This window comes from Halichoeres trimaculatus, unplaced genomic scaffold, assembly GCF_033239565.1.
Source record: "Halichoeres trimaculatus isolate MK-OKI-2021-1 unplaced genomic scaffold, fHalTri1.1 fHalTri1_scaffold_19, whole genome shotgun sequence".
Classification (NCBI taxonomy): domain Eukaryota; kingdom Metazoa; phylum Chordata; class Actinopteri; order Labriformes; family Labridae; genus Halichoeres; species Halichoeres trimaculatus.
In genome coordinates, this window is record NW_027437197.1 from 25,613,034 (window position 1) to 25,634,150 (window position 21,117).

Genomic DNA, 21,117 nt, shown 5'->3' on the forward strand with positions numbered 1-21,117 from the left:
ACTTTTTTTTTTTTTTCTAATTGCAGCCTTTGTGATTTGAGAATTGCATTGTACTACATTGTGATGTCGGTTTGGAACCGATTAATTGTTCAGCCCTACATAGGCTGGCCATGCGTATGCCTTAAGTCTGGTACATATTGGAGTAGTATGACTGCAGGCCGCACTCTCTAGTGAGAGAACCAGTCGTGCTGGAGTACAGCTAGGGTTGCCACCAGTCCCATAAAATACAGAATCGTCCTGTATTTCACACTTAAAGGTTGCGTCCCATTTTAAATCAATACAGGACGCAACTTGTCCCGTATTTCCAGTTTGCCTTGATCGCAGCACCACTCTGCCTGAATTCAACATGCGTTTGTGTCCACCCACTAGAAACGGCAGTTTGTTGGTTCAGTTTAAACGTGGAATAAGTACTCATCATGAATTGGGTGAGAGAAAGTCACAAGAAACAGAAGTAAACATGGCTGTGGCTGCGTCTGGTACTCCGTCCCATGCCCCATTGCAAAGCAAAATGCAGAAACACAGACGTGAGTGGAAAAGTTCAAATGAATGGCTTGAATGTGCGCGTAAAATGATTTCAAAGGACATGGTAGAATCTGTCGCCGAATGCTTTCCGACAGCATGCGGCTAGAGAGCAATGATACTGCAACATCAGGACAAACAGATGTCACTCAGTTCTTCATACCTGAAACGTCTCCAGATACAGGAATCTTGTTAATAACTAATAAAATATGATTACTTTGGAAAAGTCAATCCTACTATTATAATCAACAGAATGAAATTTTTGAAAAGGTATGAATTATGTTTAAGCTGCCACAGTGTTTTACTGATATATTTTCTCAGACTGGTTATTTCTCACCAATACATCAAGAATACAGACATTCCATTAGTACAACATGAAAAAAGTTCAATACAATTTTGACAATAGAAAAAACAACAACAACAAAAGGACATACAGGAGAGAATACATTTTGGAAAAAAAATATTTAAAAATTCTTATATAGTGACATGCATATTTTAAATAATTTTTTTTTAATCTTATATATTGACATGAAAATAATATTTTAAAATTCTTATATTTTGACGTGAAAAAATATGTTAAAAATCTTATATTTTGACATGAAAAAAATATCTTACAATTCTTATATACTGACATGAAACTTTAACTAACACATTACAACAACTGGTGCCCCACTCTACTGTTGGAGGTCAGCACCCCCTCCTGCTGAGGCTGTCCCTTATTTTTCTGCCTCAAAGGTGGCAACCCTGAGTACAGCACGGTTTGAACGACCAGTGTGACCGCAGGCTGTAGGAGAAGAACAGTGAAAGACATCTTTGTAAATGTGTCTGTTAAGAATAAAACCTGTAATTTCACTGTGGCTGACACTTTAAAGTGCACTGATGTCACTTAGTGCCACCTTTGATTGAATCTTTTAACACTTTAACAACAAGGCTCCTCCTCACGCTGCTCACTTGCTGCTGTGAGAATGAAAGCGCTGCTGGAAACAGTTCACAGTGTTTCTTGGTTGTTAGGATAAAATCTGCAGCTGATGAAGCCGACGAGGCTGACACATACAGAGCTTCAGAAGAACGGGTGACACGTATTTCTTCATGTGGACTGAAGAAAGATCCCTCTGCTCTTGAAGTTTTCATAGTTATGTGTTGCTGCCCTCTAACACCATTGTTATGGTTTTCCATTTCTTTGCAGTCCTCCCCCACCCCATCTAACCCCATCCGACTGACCTCAGCACCCAGGGGTGACTGATCCCATCACACAGCTACCAGCAGCTCCCTAAACTGGCTTCTCTTCAGCCTTCATCTCTCCATCTTTGCCTGTTTTTTCTCTTTACTGGCAGCAAATAACAAGCAGATTTGAGCAGGCTTCAGCAGTCTACCTGGAAATAATGAAGAGTTTGCATTTGTTTCTTTGTTCTTTTATTCATCCCAACCTAAAGAAAGCAGTTTTTTTTTTTCCCGCTGTTGTCAGCCTTGTTTGCCGGCAGAGTATGGTATGTGTTGCAGGCCTGTCTGCTTTTTGAAGTGATGATTAAAAGACTAATCGTGCTTTGAAGGCTGTGCTGTTAGATGAAAGGCAGATGGACATGACTTTTGAAAAGTAAAGTTCAATGCATCCTGATACATAAAGGAAGGTTAAATAAAAAAGATGATAATTGGCTTCTTAAAGGAGCAGTGTGTAGAAAGTAGAGTTTTAATGACAGCTAGCATTTAGATTTTTGAATGAGTTCATCCATCACTAAAACATCACATCATCAAGTTACAAGTGGAGACCAATTGTGATTAGGGTGTTTGTTGCGAAATTATAAAAGACGTTTGCTTTTTTTTCAATAAACTATGAAATTAAAAGATAATTTAAAGAATTATTCCAAAATGTTGAACAACTACATGTAGCATCCTTACCTGTTCAGCAGAAAACAGGCGTGGTTCATCAAGGATTTCTGCCTCAGAAAAGCAACACTGGTGTTTACTTTGCTTTTTGATGGTTTCTGTCCCCAGCTTTCTTTTATTGTGTTTTCTTTTCTTTGACAGACTGAGTCACAATTGGTTTCAAATATATGTGGTTATTCATGGCTCAAGTTTTAACTGTTATAAAATGCAGCTAATTTAAGTCCTTCAGTGCAAAACAACAACCACCACTCAGTCTTGGACTGTTTCCCAAACCACCTACTACACACTGCATGTGAATGTAGTGTGTGGTAGGCACTACACTCTACCTACTGCTTTTGCATGTAGTATGACTGATCTGTTGGGTCTGTTTTATAGTAGACTACTCTGGTTTCCAGCCTCGGAAGGCAGAGCTACAGATGATGTTGGGGTTTTTTGCCTTTAATATCAATATGCAAAACAAGCTATGGGCAGATCTCAGCATTTCGTTATTTTGTTTATCATATCGAAGCAGAATCATCATTCTTCATTTCTAGTCTTAAACCAAAAGTTATATCATTGACTGAAAATAAATCTGAAATTTTTTATTTTTTATTTTTCATTTTTTTTGTACAGCTGATGAAAAAAACACTTCCATCCACTTATGGTTAAAAAGGGGTAGTTAGTCTTTTATATGGGCTTTAATGAATTTGTAGATGTAAACACCTCTTTTACAACCAGAAGTGACAAGATTTACAGGTTTTTTTTTCTCATAATTTCACCTCTGTCTCACGGACCATATAACGTTAACGTTGTTGTGTTGTAGTTGTAGTGCTGACTCATTCCACTAGATGGCGGTAAGTCACCAAAATTTGCCTCCCCCATTGACAAACAGCGTCAGGGCCGTGCATTGTGGGAAACAGTATGCCAGGTAGACTGGTCTGTTGCATACTGAGAAATTTTCCTGGATCAGTAGGACATCCAACAACAGTAGGACATTTGGCATAATGCAGATTTTGCAAGTTTTCGCATACTGACTTCTACGTACTAAATATCAGCCAAAATAGTGGGCACTGCTTGTGTAGGCGGTTTGGAAAACAGCCTTGGTCTCTTGTAACAACCACTGTCTCTTCTTCTACACCTGCCTTCTAGGTAGATAGATTTCAGGTTCAGAGTCCAGGCTGGTATTGATGATGCTCTTTCTGTCCCCAAATCCTGCCCTTAGCAAACATGGTCTGCTTTGTCAGCCTCTGTGAAAGGCACCCACACTCATGCAAATTTTAAAAGCTCTTTTCCCGAACAGGGTTGTTGGTCGATCCTGCTGTGGCAGGATATCTGGACCTGGACCTCATCTTCGAGGCTCTCCCTACTTGAATTCAGCTGATTTGGTACATCTCAGTACAGCAAGCATTTTGTGGCATTTCTACTGACTTAACTCCGGGATAGATCCCTAAATAAATACGACAAGCCTTCCCACTTTTTGGGACCCTTCTGTATGGATGCCAGACTGAACCGATCTGCTCTCAGAAGGTGGAGCTACAACACTGCACGCCGTTGATTGGTCAAAAGAATCGTCACTTACCCTGAGAGCAGCTGCATTTCTCCTGGTGGCACACAGTCTTCCCTGAATCAAAGCTTGATTGCACTTTGTATCAAAGAGCCACATGCCAATCACTGAGAGGAGGAAATGCTGCATGTTTTCCATCGTTGCTCTTTGTTTACTGTGTCGTGTTTTTCTTCTTCGTTGGATTTATTAGCAGGTTAAACTGTGTCGCGCTTCTGGCTTACACCCCACCTACTAAAAGAGGGCACAGTTTTGCTGTGGAAACACAGACGGGATCAGGTTTAACTGTACCAAACGGTGCCAAACTGTATTGAACCGAACCGGACTGCTTGGTAGAAACGCTGCTTAAAACATTTAGGTGCCCTCCAAAATAAAAATTCAAAGGAGTGAAGACACAAAAATTGTTAGTATGGGGTTAGAAAAGTGTTTGCAGTTTTCAACCATGTATGCATGACTTACTTCCTGTTAGCAACACTGACTCTCGGCTCAGGTAGGCTAAGGGGAGACAAAGTCTGCAATGTTACTTTATTTTTTAGCTGTTTTTAAATAGCAAAAGCTTAAATGTTGAACTCTAAAAATCTTTTATTTTTCAATTAAACAAAATCAGCTTTTAATTTATTCAACAAACAGAACAAGTTTCTCATAGAACCTTAAAGGTAGTTTGCTAAAAGCCATAAAATTGAATACACAAACATTAAAATCTCAAAGCTTTTAATGTCTCACACAAGAAAAAAGAACCACTGTGTCTGCATTATTCTTTATCCTTATTTCCAGTAAAGATAAGAAGTTACATTTTCTGAGACATCACAGAAATATCCTTAGAGCCTTTCAGGAAAGAAGAACTTCCATCATGTCAGTCGGCTGTACCACATTCCTATTTTTATTTCTGTGAGTGTACCTGGGAAATTTGGAGCAATCACTGTTTGATTATCATCTTTGCAGTGTTTATTTGAAGATCCTTTCACAAAATGTTCTCCCAGTAGTGTTGAGGCAAATATTTATTCATCATTTACTGCGACAAAACAGCTGTCTAAATTTGCATAAGTCATCTTTGTCCTTCTGTGGATTCTCCGAGCCACATACTGGATGGTAAATGGACTGTGATGAAGCTCTTTGTCTGCTCTTCTCCACAAACGTTTAATATTACACGCAACATGCAGCCGCCCTTTAACCCAATCAAGACACTTTACTTTTGTTCATCAGCACTGAACAATTCAACTATTGTTCAGCAAGGAATCTCAATATTTAAAATTGCTCATTTCACCCTCGAGCTCCTATACATGTATTCATAATGACATTCAGTAAACGCATCAGGTTCTGCAAGGCTGGAAATCCTAGGGATTTATGTGGTCTAAAGTTTTTTATAGTATCATTACAGTTCATGATTATATGATGCATTATTGTGTATTTCATGTAATATAGATCATGACAAGAAACGGTCATACCACAGGAAAATTTCTCCTCTCCTTGTTTAGGTCATACCTCTCAAACAGAAAACAATTCTTCTAGAACAGTTATTGCTCCTCCACTGCTCCTAAGTAACAAGGTGTCCTCCAGGGTTTGGTGCTTGGTCCTCTCCTGTTCTTTCTAAATTTTCTGCCACAATGACTTTTGCTCCCTCTTGTTGTACGGTATCAGCTTACCCACCACTTTGTTTTGTGATACATGTGATAAAAGAAATAAATAAAAAACACTCCTTACTAACCATTAATTATTCTTACTTGAACAATATTGAACAATTAAATTAAACAACAGCTTATGAGCCTAATATATGAATTATAGTCATAATATTCACTGTTTTATTGTGTCAAACAGCTACTAACCGTGCCCCAATGCTTCTGCTTTAATACACAAGTTCTTTGACCCCTAAAACTGTCGCTTGCTGCAGCATTTGATCTATTTATAGGGCTGAGCAATATCATTAAGCAGGTGTTCTGAAAAGCCATCACAGTGTTTTGTTTTGTTTGGTTCTGTTTTGTTTTGTTTTCTAGTGGTTAGACTGGATTAAAATGATCAGTCTAATTAACCATAGGTTTTGAGATTAATTAAATGCATTAAATCAATTAACTCCTTCATACTGGCAAATGAACATTTGACCCCAGAAGCAGAATTTGCCAATTCAAATGGGTTTTGGTAGATGACTGAATCAATTGATAGCCAAGCCTAAAGAACAAAATCAGATTTCGTTTTCGATTATATACAGTGGAGGAAATAAGTATTTGATCCCCCGCTGATTTTGAAAGTTTCTATACTAAGAAATAAATGAAGAGTCTCTGATTTTTATGGCAGCTTTATTTTAACAGTGTTAGAAAGGATATCAAGGAAAAAATCAAGAAAATTACATGAAATGAAAAATAAAAATTTATTTACATTTCATTGAGGGAAATAAGTATTTGACCCCCTAGCAAAACGTGACTTAATACTTGGTGGCAAAACCCTTGTTGTCAAGCACAGCAGTCAGATGTTTCTTGTAGTTGTTTACTAGGTTGGCACACACATCTAGAGTCATTTTAGCCCACTCCTCTCTGCAGATCATCTCCAAATCCTGGAGGTTTTGAGGCTGGCGTTTGGAAACTGGTAGCTTTAGCTCTCTCCATAGATTTTCCAAGGGATTAAGGTCAGGAGACTGGCTAGGCCATTCCATGACCTTGATGTGCTTCTTATGGAGCCATTCCTTTGTTTCTTTGGCTGTATGTTTTGGGGCGTTGTCGTGCTGGAAGACCCATCCACGACCCATTTTCAGTGTCCTGGTGGAGACAAGGAGGTTGTCAATCAAGATTTTGCGATGCACGGCCCCGTTCATCTTCCCGGCGATGCGGTGAAGTCGACCCATCCCCTTAGAAGAGAAACACCCCCAAAACATAATGCTTCCACCGCCATGCTTGACATGTTCTTGGGGTCATATTCAGCATTTCTCTTCCTCCAAACACGTCGAGTTGAGTTGAGGCCAAAGAGCTCGATTTTGGTCTCATCTGACCACAGCACCTTCTCCCAGTCTCTCTCGGAGTCAGTAATATGTTCATTGGCAAACTTGAGGCAGGCCTGGATGTGAGCCTTCTTGAGCAGAGGGACCTTGCGCGCACTGCAGGATTTTAAACCATTGCGTCTCAGTGTGTTACCAATGGTTTTCTCTGTGATTGTGGTCCCAGCTGCCTTGAGATCATTAATCAGCTCCTCCCGTGTAGTTCCAAGCTGATCTCTAATCTTTCTCATGATCACTGAGACCCCACGAGGTGATATCTTGCATGGAGCCCTGGGCCTAGGTGGATTGACAGTCATGTTATACTTCTTCCACTTCCGAATAATAGCACCAACAGTTGTCACCTTCTCATTCAGCTTCTTACTGATGGTTTTGTAGCCCGTGCCAGCCTTGTGTAGGTCAACGATTTTGTCCCTGACATCTTTAGACAGCTCTTTGGTCTTGAACATGGTGGAGATGTTAGTGGGGATGTTGGAGTGTCTCTGAGTCTGTGGGCAAGTGGCTTTTTATACAGGTGACAACTTGGTACAGGTGTCTCTCATCTCTCAAGGTAATGACTTCACTGAGACTAGGAGTATGTCAATGGTCTGTGGGAGCCAACATTGCTCATGGTTGGTAGGGGATCAAATACTTATTTCCTTCAATGAAATGCAAATAATTTTTATTTTTCATTTCATGTAATTTTCTCAATTTTTTCCTCGATATCCTTTCTAACACTGTTAATATAAAGCTGCCATAAAAATCAGAGACTCTTCATTTATTTCTTAGTATGAAAACTTTCAAAATCAGCGGGGGGTCAAATACTTATTTCCTCCACTGTATCATTTTTTAATATTCAAGGTCTGAAAGACTTGTTTGCCAATTTTAGTGCCAAAGTGCATCATAGAAGACCAATTTAACTTCAGCTTTTATTTAGGGAAGCAACAATTAGAAAGTGGAGAAATATGTATATATATATATATATATATATATATATATATATATATATATATATATATATATATATATATATATATATGAGCCAAATTAGCCTTCCAAAATATTTCCTATAGGCCCTTAATATTACTTTATTCTGTAGTTCAAAAGTAATTGTGTAATATTTTCTGTGCATTATATTTAAGTTTTTTTTTTATTTTCTTTTTAAGTCATTCAGTTTTTGTAATAGAAGTCTATTTCTATTTGTCGCTGGCTTGCACTTGTTGCACTTGTAACCGGAAACCCTCTAAACCATGTCTGGATGCTGGGCAGTGAAGAGAAACTCTGATTCGTAAGGGAGAAATACTGAACATATCTTGTGTACTGCTATATGTTGTGATTCTTTTGGTGATGTTTCCAGACTTGAAAGCCATACCACCATGACCCATAAGTAAACTCCGACCAAAGGTGACCCACTGTCACTTACTGGCAGCCAGCAAAGCAAAGCAGCTTTCATGCTTTGGAGGAAAAACCCAGCTTCTTTGAAGGTGTTCGCCCTCAGCGTGCCCCTGCCCTCTGACTCAACCTCTCCTCCTCTCCTCTTTAAGTGTCTGTGTATCTACTGTACAGCTCCCTTTCTGCTCCTCAGTCTGTAATCATGACAGCAACCTTTGAAGTGGGACGTAACAGATGAAAGAAAAAAAAAGGATAAAGGAATATCGTTGTCAGTAAAGGTGAGGATGGTGCAGATGATAGGAAGGTCAGTTTTTAACAGTGAGAGAAAGTCCCAGCATTTTGAAGACAAGTCTAGTTGCTTTCAGGTTCTTAACACTTTATTTTCTGACAGCAAAAAAACAACAACCTAAGAGTACTAAAATATTTTTCAAAGTGAACAAAGGAAAAATCTTGTGATCAAAAATGAGGCTAATGGAGGAGAGTAAATCACTAGAGGGACAAGGAATCCTAACTGTTATATTTAATCATCCAACATGTCATTTATTGGGCAAGGAACTACCTTTGGTCACTTCTGCAAACTTTTCAAAATGAAAAACTTTGAAAATCTCTCTCCAATAGCACTCTAGAGTTGAAGTTTTTAATTATATATATATATATATATATATATATATATATATATATATATATATATATATATATATATATATATATATATATTATTTTTTCTTTTTTTATCTTGAGACAAAAATTGTAAATAGATAAACGACTGAAGCTACACAATCAAAAAATATTCTGTCAAGGAAATCAATTTAAAGAAATGCTAACTTTGAGTTTAAATATTTTTGGTGATAATTAAATCTTTAATGATGAAATTGAATATTTACTGCAACCATTTAAAAACCTGCTCATAATGCATAAAATGTATTAAAAAAAAAAGCTGTTTTAATAGCCCATTAGCCGAGGTAAAAGCTGAAATACTCATCCACTTTCATAGTTTTGAAGTCTGCTGTGAAGCTCCTCTCTTCTTTACTGTGCGGTTGAGAACATCTCAGCGGTAAACCTGTGTTAGTGTCACACTCTTTATAAAACAAACCAACTCCAGCTCACCTCTCACTTTGAGTGCTTTAGGGAGAAGGTCGGTACATGAGGGTATGGGTGTGTGGGTTTCACTGCAATCTTCCAGTGTGGACCTGATGTTATTTGTTCTCTTTTTGACACTCTTCTGTTTTAATAGAAAGATTTCCTCAAGGATGGTAAGTAGACGGATGTGGCCAGTGGGTTCACAGCTTCCCCAGCACTCATCTCAAGGCTTTATTAATCTCCATATGCCATCTGAAAAAATAAATAAATAAATAAATAAATAAATAAATAAATAATAAAAAGGAAGAAAGAAAAAGAAAGCCCAAAATCGTAAACAGTCAGGGTAGTGGTTTAGCTTAGATCTCTACAACTAAGTGACACATCAGTCACACACTCACAGTTACCTTTTCATGCCTTTTTTTTTTTTTTTTTTTGAATACAACACCCAAGCTTCAGCTTCCAGATGGCATGACAGTTTGTCCAAGGATTTCCTGATAGTTGATTAAATTTATCTGGCACTCCACACCTTGCAGGTTTAATGTGCCAAAAGAAACAAAGCAGCCCCAGAGCATCAACAAGCCACCGCCATGCTTTACTGTAAGCCGGGAAATCTCTTCATTATGCATCATTCTTCTACCTTCAGGTAAACCACTGATCCATAGGCTCAGAAAGTTCTAGCTTTGTTTCATCGCACCACAGAACAGAATTCCCCAGCTTCTGTGGCTTATTTGTTTGCTTTTTAGCAAACTGGAGTCAACTTCTCTTGCACTTTTGGGTCTGTGATGGTATGAGCCTCACTGTTCAAAATGTAACCTTAGCACTTGCTGCTACGGGTCTTCTGCAGGGGTTTAAAGGTTTGTGACCATGTGCCCTCTCTGTATTCTGATGGTATTGATTGGTAGCCTCCTGTTGACTTAGCCATATCTGAAGCTCACCTGATGTAACTCATGAAACCCTTACTTAGTTGGATCAGTTGAGTTTGAGACAACACCTGATTTGCAGACGTGTCCTCCTCTGAGCAGTTCTATCCAGTGGGTTGACTAATGTTGTCGTGGCTATTAAAAGTGGTAGTCTATGTTGAAATTAGAGAAACTAATTACAAATATTATTTTTACTGTGACCAGCTTACCACACACATTTTTTTGGTCCTGCCCAAACCTCACTGATATCTGGTGCCAAATTTTTGACACACTGACAATGGTGCTTGACATTGTTGCAGTCCTGTTTGGTGTCCCTTCTGTAACAATGCCTAGCTTGCCATTAACAAAACGCTGTGTACTGGCTCTCTCAACTTTACTTGCAAGACAAATCATTTTAATTACATGAAAACATGCTCCCTTACCCTCACAAACACTTATCTTAAAATACTTTTTTTTTTCTTATTATCTTTTTACCTTTTGGGATTTTTTTTAAGCTAAGTTGTCGGGGGCTTTATGCCCCTGGTAGGGTCTCCCATGGCAAACAGGTCCTAGGGGAGGGGCCAGACAAAGTGTAGCTCACACAGACCCCTAATGATGAGCAACAAAAATGGTTCAACGTTTCCCTTGCCCGGACGTGGGTCACCGGGGCCCCCTCCTGGAGCCAGGCCTGGGGGTGGGGCTCGATGGCGAGCGCCTGGTGGCCGGGCCTGTTCCCATGGGGCCCAGCCGGGCACAGCCCGAAGAGGCAACGTGGGACCCCCTTCCCGTGGACCCACCACCCACAGGAGGGGCCATAGGGGTCGGGTGCAGTGTGAGTTGGGCGGCAGCCGAAGGCAGGGACCTTGGCGGTCTGATCCTCGGCTGCAGAAGCTAGCTCTAGGGACGTGGAACGTCACCTCTCTGGCGGGGAAGGAGCCTGAGCTGGTGCGCGAGGTTGAGAAGTTCCGGCTAGACATAGTCGGCCTCACCTCAACGCACAGCAAGGGCTCTGGAACCAGCCTTCTCGAGAGGGGTTGGACTCTCTTCCACTCTGGAGTTGCCGATGGTGAGAGGCGGCGGGCAGGGGTGGCGATACTCGTTGCCCCCTGGCTCGGTGCCTGTACGTTGGAGTTCACCCCGGTGGACGAGAGGGTAGCCTCCCTCCGCCTTCGGGTGGGGGGACGGATCCTGACTGTTGTTTGTGGCTATGGTCCAAATAGCAGTTCAGAGTATCCACCCTTTTTGGAGTCCCTGGAGGGAGTGCTTGAGAGTGCTCCGTCTGGGGATTCCATCGTGCTGCTGGGGGACTTCAACGCTCATGTCGGCAATGACAGTGAGACCTGGAGGGGCGTGATTGGAAGGAACGGCCCCCCCGATCTGAACCCGAGTGGTGTTTTGTTGTTGGATTTCTGTGCTCGTCACAGGTTGTCCATAACAAACACCATGTTCAAGCATAAGGGTGTCCATATGTGCACCTGGCACCAGGACACCCTAGGTCGCAGTTCGATGATCGACTTTGTAGTCGTGTCATCGGACTTGCGGCCGCATGTCTTGGACACTCGGGTAAAGAGAGGGGCGGAGCTGTCAACCGATCACCACCTGGTGGTGAGTTGACTCCGATGGTGGGGGAAGAAGCCGGTCAGACCTGGTAGACCTAAACGTATTGTGAGGGTCTGCTGGGAACGTCTGGCAGAATCTCCCGTCAGAGAGAGCTTTAACTCCCACCTCCGGGAGAGCTTCAACTGTGTTCCGGGGGAGGTAGGGGACATTGAGTCTGAATGGACTTTGTTCCGTGCCTCCATTGTTGAGGCGGCTGATCGGAGCTGTGGCCGTAAGGTGGTTGGTGCCTGTCGGGGCGGCAACACCCGGACCCGCTGGTGGACACCAGTGGTGAGGGATGCCGTCCGGCTGAAGAAGGAGTCCTATCAGGCCTTTTTGGTGTGTGGGACTCCTGAGGCAGCAGACAGGTATCGACAGGCCAAGCGGAATGCAGCTTCGGCGGTCGCCGAGGCAAAAACCCGGACATGGGAGGAGTTTGGTGAGGCCATGGAGAACGACTTCCGGACAGCTTCGAAGAGGTTCTGGACCACCATCCGGCATCTCAGGAGGGGGAAGCAGTGCACTGTAAACACTGTGCTCAGTGGGGACGGTGCGCTGCTGACCTCGACTCGGGATGTTGTGGATCGGTGGAAGGAATACTTCGAAGACCTCCTCAATCCCACCGGCACGTCTTCCTTGGAGGAAGCAGGGTCTGGGAATGATGGGGTGGGCTCTTCCATCTCTGGGGTTGAAGTCGCCGAGGTGGTTAAAAAGCTCCTTGGTGGCAGGGCCCCGGGGGTGGATGAGATCCGCCCAGAGTTCCATAAGGCCCTGGATGTTGTGGGTCTGTCGTGGCTGACACGACTTTGCAACATCGCGTGGACATCGGAGGCAGTACCTCTGGATTGGCAGACCGGGGTGGTGGTCCCCCTTTTTAAGAAGGGGGACCGGAGGGTGTGTTCCAACTACAGGGGGATCACACTCCTCAGCCTCCCTGGTAAGGTCTATTCGGGGGTACTGGAGAGGAGGGTCCGTAAGATCGTCGAACCTCGGATTCAGGAGGAGCAATGTGGTTTTCGTCCTGGCCGTGGAACTGTGGACCAGCTCTATACCCTCAGCAGGGTTCTTGAGGGTGCATGGGAGTTTGCCCAACCTGTCCACATGTGTTTTGTGGACTTGGAGAAGGCATTCGACCGTGTCCCTCGGGGAGTCCTGTGGGGGGGTTCTCCGGGAGTATGGGGTGTCGGGCTGCTTGTTACGAGCCGTCCGTTCCCTGTACGACCGGTGCCAGAGCTTGGTCCGCATTGCTGGCAGTAAGTCGGACTCGTTTCCAGTGAGGGTTGGACTCCGCCAGGGCTGCCCTTTGTCACCGATTCTGTTCATAACTTTTATGGACAGAATTTCTAGGCGCAGCCAGGGTGTCGAGGGGGTCCGGTTTGGTGGCCTCAGGATTGGATCACTGCTTTTTGCAGATGATGTGGTCCTGTTGGCTTCATCAAGCCGTGACCTTCAACTCTCTCTGGATCGGTTCGCAGCCCAGTGTGAAGCGGCTGGGATGAGAATCAGCACCTCCAAATCCGAGTCCATGGTCCTCAGCCGGAAAAGGGTGGAGTGCCCTCTCCGGGTCGGGGATGAGATCCTACCCCAAGTGGAGGAGTTTAAGTATCTCGGGGTCTTGTTCACGAGTGAGGGAAGGATGGAGCGAGAGATCGGCAAGCGGATCGGTGCGGCGTCCGCAGTAATGCGGACTCTGCACAGGTCTGTCGTGGTGAAGAGGGAGCTGAGCCGGAAGGCGAAGCTCTCTGTTTACCGGTCGATCTTCGTTCCCACCCTCACCTATGGTCATGAGCTTTGGGTAGTGACCGAAAGAACAAGATCGCGGGTACATGCAGCCGAAATGAGCTTCCTCCGTAGGGTGGCCGGGCTCTCCCTTAGAGATAGGGTGAGAAGCTCGGCTATCCGGGAGGAGCTTGGAGTAGAGCCGCTACTCCTCCGCATTGAGAGGAGCCAGATGAGGTGGCTCGGGCATCTGATGAGGATGCCTCCCGGACGCCTCCCTGGAGAGGTGTTCAGGGCACGTCCCACCGGGAGGAGACCCCGGGGCAGACCCAGGACACGCTGGAGAGACTACATCTCTCGGCTGGCCTGGGAACGTCTTGGGATCCCCCCGGAAGAGCTGGACGAAGTGGCTAGGGAGAGGGAAGTCTGGGCTTCCCTGCTTAGGCTGCTGCCCCCGCGACCCGACCCCGGATAAGCGGAAGAAGATGGATGGATGGATGGATTTTTTTTTCTTTCAATTACTTGGATATTTTTGTTTTCTTGTTTGATTTCCCGTTTCCTCATTTTGATTTTTTTATTTTTATTTTTATTTTATTTTTATTTTTTTAAGGAAGGCTCTGATGAGTGGCAGTGGGTGGGAGGGGCCTTGGATAATTAATGTTAATAGAGATCTTTATTAGTTTTTGTTGTCATTGTATATAAACAATTTATGCGCCCTACCATCTGGTCACAAAACCAGCATGCTTGGTTCTAACCCACATGTTGACTTCTCTCTCAAACTGTGCTAAAAAAAAAAAAAAATTGGAATTATGAAATTGGAAGTCTGCAAATTGCTAACAAACCTAATTTTCTATGGGGCTGAATCATTTTTAAAAAACGTTTAGTAACTCAAGCATCAGGAGCAGCTCTGAGGTAGATTTAGATCCAGGCGTCGCTAACATCTGCTAGAACCCTGGTCATGTAACATCTTCTTCAGGAGTCTGAATAGATTGAACCCAAAGCCAAATATAACAGTTTTGCCTGTGCCAGTGGAATAATGCTGTATTTGTAAAAATTTGCATGATTGAGTGCACTTGTCAGGAGAGACCGGCCTATGTATTAGGAGAGTGGAGTGCTGTGTTGGCGATTGTGCAAATAGCAGTGTACACACACAGAGACACATGCAGACGCCCAGATGCATAAACAAAACACACAACAGAATGGGGCCTGTGTGAAAAACCTGCACCTGTAAAAGAGTGATAATGCTGAGTAAGATAGACACACACATGCTTACACACACACACACACACACACACACACAAGACATAATGGCTACAGCTTTATCAAACTGGCGGGTGTGTGGAGTAGTGACCTAAATGAGTTGGGATTTCAGCATCATCAGTGATTATCATTGAAAGCTCTGTGATAAATAGCGACTATAAACAGTCTATAGGGAAACAAATTCACCCTGGAACAGAGCATTCTGTGAAGCTCTGGGAAATAAATAGTTAATTTATCATCAGGAGCCATTTCTGCACATCTGGTACACAAACTAACACCATTAACTACACAGTAAAACTATGCCGCTCTTTGTTAACTGTCATTAAAGTGGCTCATACATGTACAGTTAGCACAAACATCTGAATGTGAAAAAGTTACAAGATAAAGAGTGGCTGAAAATTATAAATCATTCATTTTGCTAAAAGTGAGTGTATTGTGTTTTCACATATATTAATATTTTTAACATCTACATGGATGCCATACCAAGCGTGTACATTTTCATACAATTCCATGGACACAATTTCAAGAAATCTCTGATTCAGTCTGTAATTTAAAACAAAAAAATACAGTCATTTCAAAAAGTAGCACAAGATCTTTATGAGATCTTCAAAAGACTTGCTGAAATGATGTAATCTTATAACTAGTTCAGTGGGTGTCAATGGGGTGGTAATCAACACCAATGTATTGAAAGGGTTTGTGAAGTATTGATCTTTGAGGTAGGGTCTGCAAAAATAAAATGTCAACTCTTAAAGAAATAATCCTGTTCAATTGTGTCCTCTGGGCCTCTTTACATGTGTGTCAGTGTCTGTGTCTGCCTCAGCCCCCTCCTCTGTCTGTATGTTGATGTTTTGGTTGTGATGGGATGTTTCTTAGCAGAGTGTAATTTTGGTTACCTGAGCCAATCACAGCGCATGAAGTGCGCAAGTGACTTTGCGTTGATGATAGCGAGTGGAAGAAGCTGACTTGAGCAGCTACAATAGCAGACGTAGCAGAAAGAAAGAAAAACACAACCAAAGTGAAAAAAAAAAACAGATAAAGCTTTTTTCTAAATGAGGGTGAAGCTTGGCTAGACTTTTACTCACTTTCGGGACTTGAAAAGCAACATGGGACAAAGAGCAATGCAACCTGGCTTTCTGCTTAGCAGGTATTTGTCGAATACCCATGATTAACTCGTTCTATCAGTGTCAAGTTAAGTCAGTGTCTCCCATGTAGAAACACAGTGCTACTGGTGGTTGCTGGGCTAGTGGGTGTGTTTGGTAGCTTCAGTCGGAGGCGGTGGGTGTGGGCTGGCACTGGCACTGAGCCGAGTAGGAGGAGCTTATTTTGAATGTTGTGTTCACTCACAAATAACTAAAATTCATTCAGACCCTACCTTTAAACCTTTAAAGAGACAGCAGCTTAAACAGAGGAAATCTGACAGATGCAAAACGAAGGGTTTTCTAAAACATCTCTGCTAGAATTTTTTTTTTTTTTTTTTTTTTGCCGTCAAACATATAGAGCCACTATTATGGTACCAGCATAAAGCCTAAAAAACACACAACACCCCCTCTACAAAGTTTGGTTTAGACTGCAGTGAAGAGCGCCAGATATCAAGCTGAGGTGTACCGCAGTGCTCCGTATGTGACCTGGACATTGACTTGAATGGGAACAGATTGGCTATACAGTACATGGAGCTCTCTAAGTGAACTGGGCCTAAGTCCCAGTTTTCTCCAGAAACAGCTCTACTATGTAACAACTGCCACTCCAGTAAAAGTGATAGTTATCAGACCATAGACTGTATATAAAGTGGACAGCATGGCTTCACCATTTATCATTGTACAATTTTGAAGCCAAAATACCCTGTCACAGGCGCAGCCATTGGCAGCAATTGCAGCCATCACTTCTTGACTCTACCTCCCCCCATATTTTACAATCCCCGAAAAAAATACACGAGAACGGCAGCTGTCAATCATTGTTAAATCTTACCTAAAGCCTTGTTTTTAACCTCTTATAACTAATGAAAACGAAACTTTTTCAGAAAGAAGACGACTTGAATACAAGACAGCCAAATGATATCTTCAAATCACCACGACAATCAGACGTGAAAACATTTCTACGAGGTGTAATAATTTTTTAAAGTTTGACCACAGCCCATTTAGAATGGCTGGAAAGCCGGATTTTTTAACCTATACTGCAGTCGGCCACCAGGGGGAGCAGTTTTTGTGGAGACCTCACTTTGAGCTGAGCAAGTGGATGTCCATTTGTTTACAGTCTATGTTTCAGACACAGACAAAAGGACTCCGATACTGAGACAGCTTGGAGTTCAAAATAAAGACAAGGTTCAGTACACAAAGTCAAAAACAGGGAATACAAAGGTAACAGAGGTCCAGCAGGCAAAGTCAGGAAACAAGGTCAGAAAACTGGGTTTAAAAACTAATGACCACACAGACTGGTAGGATGTGGGATGTCTCAGCCAAGGCTGGTGATGATCAGGCAGAGTGGTGAGGGAACACCAGGGGGAGGGAAGAGGGACACACCAGGGAAACTCATTACTGATCAACGTCAGGGGGGCAGCTTGACAGAAACTAAACAAGACAACAGACAAGATTTAACAAAATAAAACAGGGAATGTACAAATACATACAAATTTAAGTTCAATTTAAAAAAAAGCTTCAATGGCAAGAGGATTTTTTTTAAAGATGTTGCTAAAGTCAAAGCTAAGTCAAAGTCAAAGTCAAAAGGAAAAAAAAATCAACAATCACACACATATTAAGAATATCAATCAAATAATTATAAAATAAAAACAAACAAAAAAAAGTAACACTGATCTGAACACATCCACACTCACATTCCTTCTGACCTGATTTAACTATATTTTGATTGAAAAAATAATGATAAAAGTTCATGTGATTATCCATTTTAGAAGAACAGTTTTAAAATAGAAAGATATGACCTTCAAAAAAAAAAAAATAATAAAGAAAGAAAGAAAGTTGCATGATCAAGTCTATTACAGGTCAGGCCATAGCATTGAAAGCACAACTCTAAAATTGTCCAGCCAGCAATTCATAAACTGTTATTGAGGCCAGTGCTGAAGGACTCTGAAAAGTAGTGATGAGAGGTGGAGAGGGTGAAAAAAGAAACAGTTTGGTCGCCAATAATGAAGGCCTTGATACATTTTGCTGTGTTAGCTCTTTATTTAACTCATTCTGTGAGGCTGAAGTGATGAGTTGTACCTTTTGTGCTGTCGTTTACAAATCATCACTGTGAACTTATTGGCAGTAGCTTTTCTTTGGTTTTATAATAAATAAAACTGCAGGATTTGTATTCACACACCACTCAAACTGTTTGACACTGTCACACTCACCCATACAGAACACACTCACTCGCTTGTGATGATGCTGTACCGGAGAACCACCGGTAATGACGAGTTCCATTCATATGCAGACACACACCACTGACGATGCCACCGGGAGCAATTTGGGGTTAAGTGTCTTTCTCAAGGACACTTTTGGCTTGTGACTGCAGGATCTGGGACCAAAACACTGAACTCAGGACTGCAACTGTCTCTCCAGCTGAGCCATAGACTCCCCGCAAGTGCCTTTTAATTAAGTCGCTGCATTAATGGCAGGATTTCTTTCTTTACACAGCTTCAAGTCAACACTTAAACTTTAACTCCAGCTTAATTCTTTTACTTCAGATTCAATGTACTGAACCATCACACCAAGGTTATAATAGTTAACTCAAACGAAACTATAAAGGAAAACTAAAATTTAAAACATTGCAGTTAACTCAAACTAATAAAAACTAGAAAAGAAAACAAAAACAATAAGTAAACTAAAACTGTATCTTGTGTTCTCAAAACTAACTGAAACTAACTAAAATTAAAGACAAAATGTCCTTAGTTATCGTTTTTGACAATATTAATAGCCTTTAGTATTTAAATTAATCTGACACATTTTCCCAACCAATTTTACGACAGTTTTCGGCAGTTGTCAGCGCAGTACGGCACCATCACAGCGACGTACTGGGACGTGCTTGTTTACTGCACTGACTGGCTGTGCGACAAAACATAGAGGAGCAATGAATTAGAGCATCTGTGATAGTTTAATTTAATGTGAGTCTGACTTTATTGTTACAGAGTCTAAGTTTCTAATTATTAAAGCTCATATTATATTGTTTTATATAATTTATGTTTTTATTATTTTTATTTAATTCATGTTAACATTATTTTATATAATTTATGTTTATATTTTTATATTAAGTTTATATTATTTTCTTTTGTTTAAGGCAGCAGCCAACAGTTCAGTATCAACATTAACTGAGCCGTAAGCACTATGTTGAACTGGAAAATAAACTGTATTACAAAATATTTACTCTGACCTTTTTTGAATCCTGCACCTGGTTAGTAAGGTATGAAAAAACTAATACTAAACTAAAACTAAACTAAAACTAAACTAAAACTAAGCCTTGTGGCAAAAACCAAAACTAAATAAAAACTAGAATGCCTGCTCCAACACTAATTAAAACTAAACTGTAATAGAAAAAAAAATGTCAAAACTAACTAAAACTAAACTATAATGGGGGAAAAAAAATGTCAAAACTTACTAAAACTAAACTATAATGACAAATCCAAAACTATCTTAACCTTGCATCACACTGGTAACAACACTTTTAAAAACTTTCACAGCTTTATTGTTTTGAAAATAATGACTGAGATAAGATAAAGGAGTGACAGATGAAAGGCAGGAGATGTTTGATGAAGCTCCCTTCACAGATGTTTAAGATGAAAAGAAAAAGAAGAAAGGTATAAAATGTGAGCCAGCTTTGCTCTCTTCTTTGTCAGGGTCAGTTTGGTTTATGGAGGAACTATACAGTCCCTTTGACTTATATGGGGGGGCTCACACCCTGTTTTCCCCTGTGTTTACTTCTATTTGAACGCCTTATGCATTATTGATTCTCACACTGTTAACACATTAGAGTTTGCTGGTGGCCAGGTGCCTGAATAGACTCCTGAAGCCTCACGAACAAAGTGCATATATAACCTGTGTGTGGACATTTAATGCCCATCTATTAGGCTATTTACCGCAGTGTGTGTGCGTGTGTATGTGTGGACCACAGATGGATGGCACACATAAGTCACACACACATGCTCTTTGTTGGCAGTAAATCCCCACAGGCCTCACAGTCCTGTTACCAGAAGGTTTTCCTGTCAAAGTGTCCTTGAGTAAGACAGTCAGCCCTTCCTCAGGAGTCAGATAAGATCCTCTGCAAGATGAATCAGGCACCGTGGGACTTTTCTTTTCAAGAGTTTTACCACCGTTTTAGCACATCGACGGGAAGTAAGTCAGACGGCACAAGTGATTTTATCTTCTCTGATGTGACAAACTTTACCAGTGCTTCATTTCTTTATCAGTTAAATGTAAAATGTAACAACAGTGACTTATTTTTCATACAAGACACAAGTATAGAGTGATTGTTTTACCTGGAGGAAACTATCCAACCATGAAATCAGTTTCACTTCTAACCATGAGGCTTCAATAAATGGATCAGCTTGGCAGGTTAGTGTTAGCATAACAGTGGCTAATATTCACTGGTTAACACAATCAATCAATCAATTACAGGAGTTATTTTACGTAAAGGTTGTTCATTTCCTGTGATTTCTCTGTGGAATAACACTGTTAAAGACATTTCCTGCGACACAACTTGGTCACTTCTAAATCAATACCTTCTTGTAAATAAAGTCAAAGAAGTATCATTCCAGATCATTCATTGTTGCTATCATGTTCAGACAAGTTTTATTGCAGAAAAATTGAAATTTTGGAAAACTTTGTTTCCTGTGGAAAACTTCGGGAAAACATTTATTTTCTATTTTTTATTTTTCATTTCTGTGTCTGGAAGCTGTTTAATAGAAATATTCTTAAAGGCATTTAAACACAGTTAAGTGTTGGAGTTAGTATCATTTAAAATCGATCACATTTTTCAATGTAGTAACTGACCCAAAAATGTGACAAGTTGTTACTTCATGAAGTTATTATATTTTAAGTTTTGCTACTTTTTTAAAATTACATTTCTGGCTCAGTACTTTCGTTACATCATTGACCAGTAAATACATTTCAGGTTTCATTACATTTTTTTTAATTATTATTACATTTTGTTACATTTCGGGCTCTAACGGCTGAAACACACCAGATGCGTCTGCAGTCCGTCTCCACTCCGTCATGCTAAACCGATCAGATAGGTATCCATTGAAGTCAATGTGACAATACTTCAAATACTTCAAAACACCC

The 21,117-nt window shown here is 41.3% G+C and overlaps 2 protein-coding genes across 3 annotated transcripts in view; one reads left to right on the top strand and one right to left on the bottom strand.

Moving 5' to 3' along the window:
• Positions 1 to 21,117, top strand: part of LOC141807999 (ephrin type-A receptor 6-like) — a 293,417-nt gene that overhangs the window by 189,586 nt on the left and 82,714 nt on the right. The gene's annotated exons all lie outside the window — the stretch shown is intronic.
• On the bottom strand, positions 6,743 to 7,372 carry LOC141808592 (uncharacterized). The gene has a single exon (XM_074695261.1). It carries the CDS (start codon positions 7,370 to 7,372, stop codon positions 6,743 to 6,745), a length of 630 nt encoding a protein of 209 aa, XP_074551362.1.

Excerpts from the sequence above, each read along its gene's own strand:
- LOC141808592 (XM_074695261.1), bottom strand. The coding sequence starts at position 7,372 with ATGTTCAAGACCAAAGAGCTGTCTAAAGATGTCAGGGACAAAATCGTT.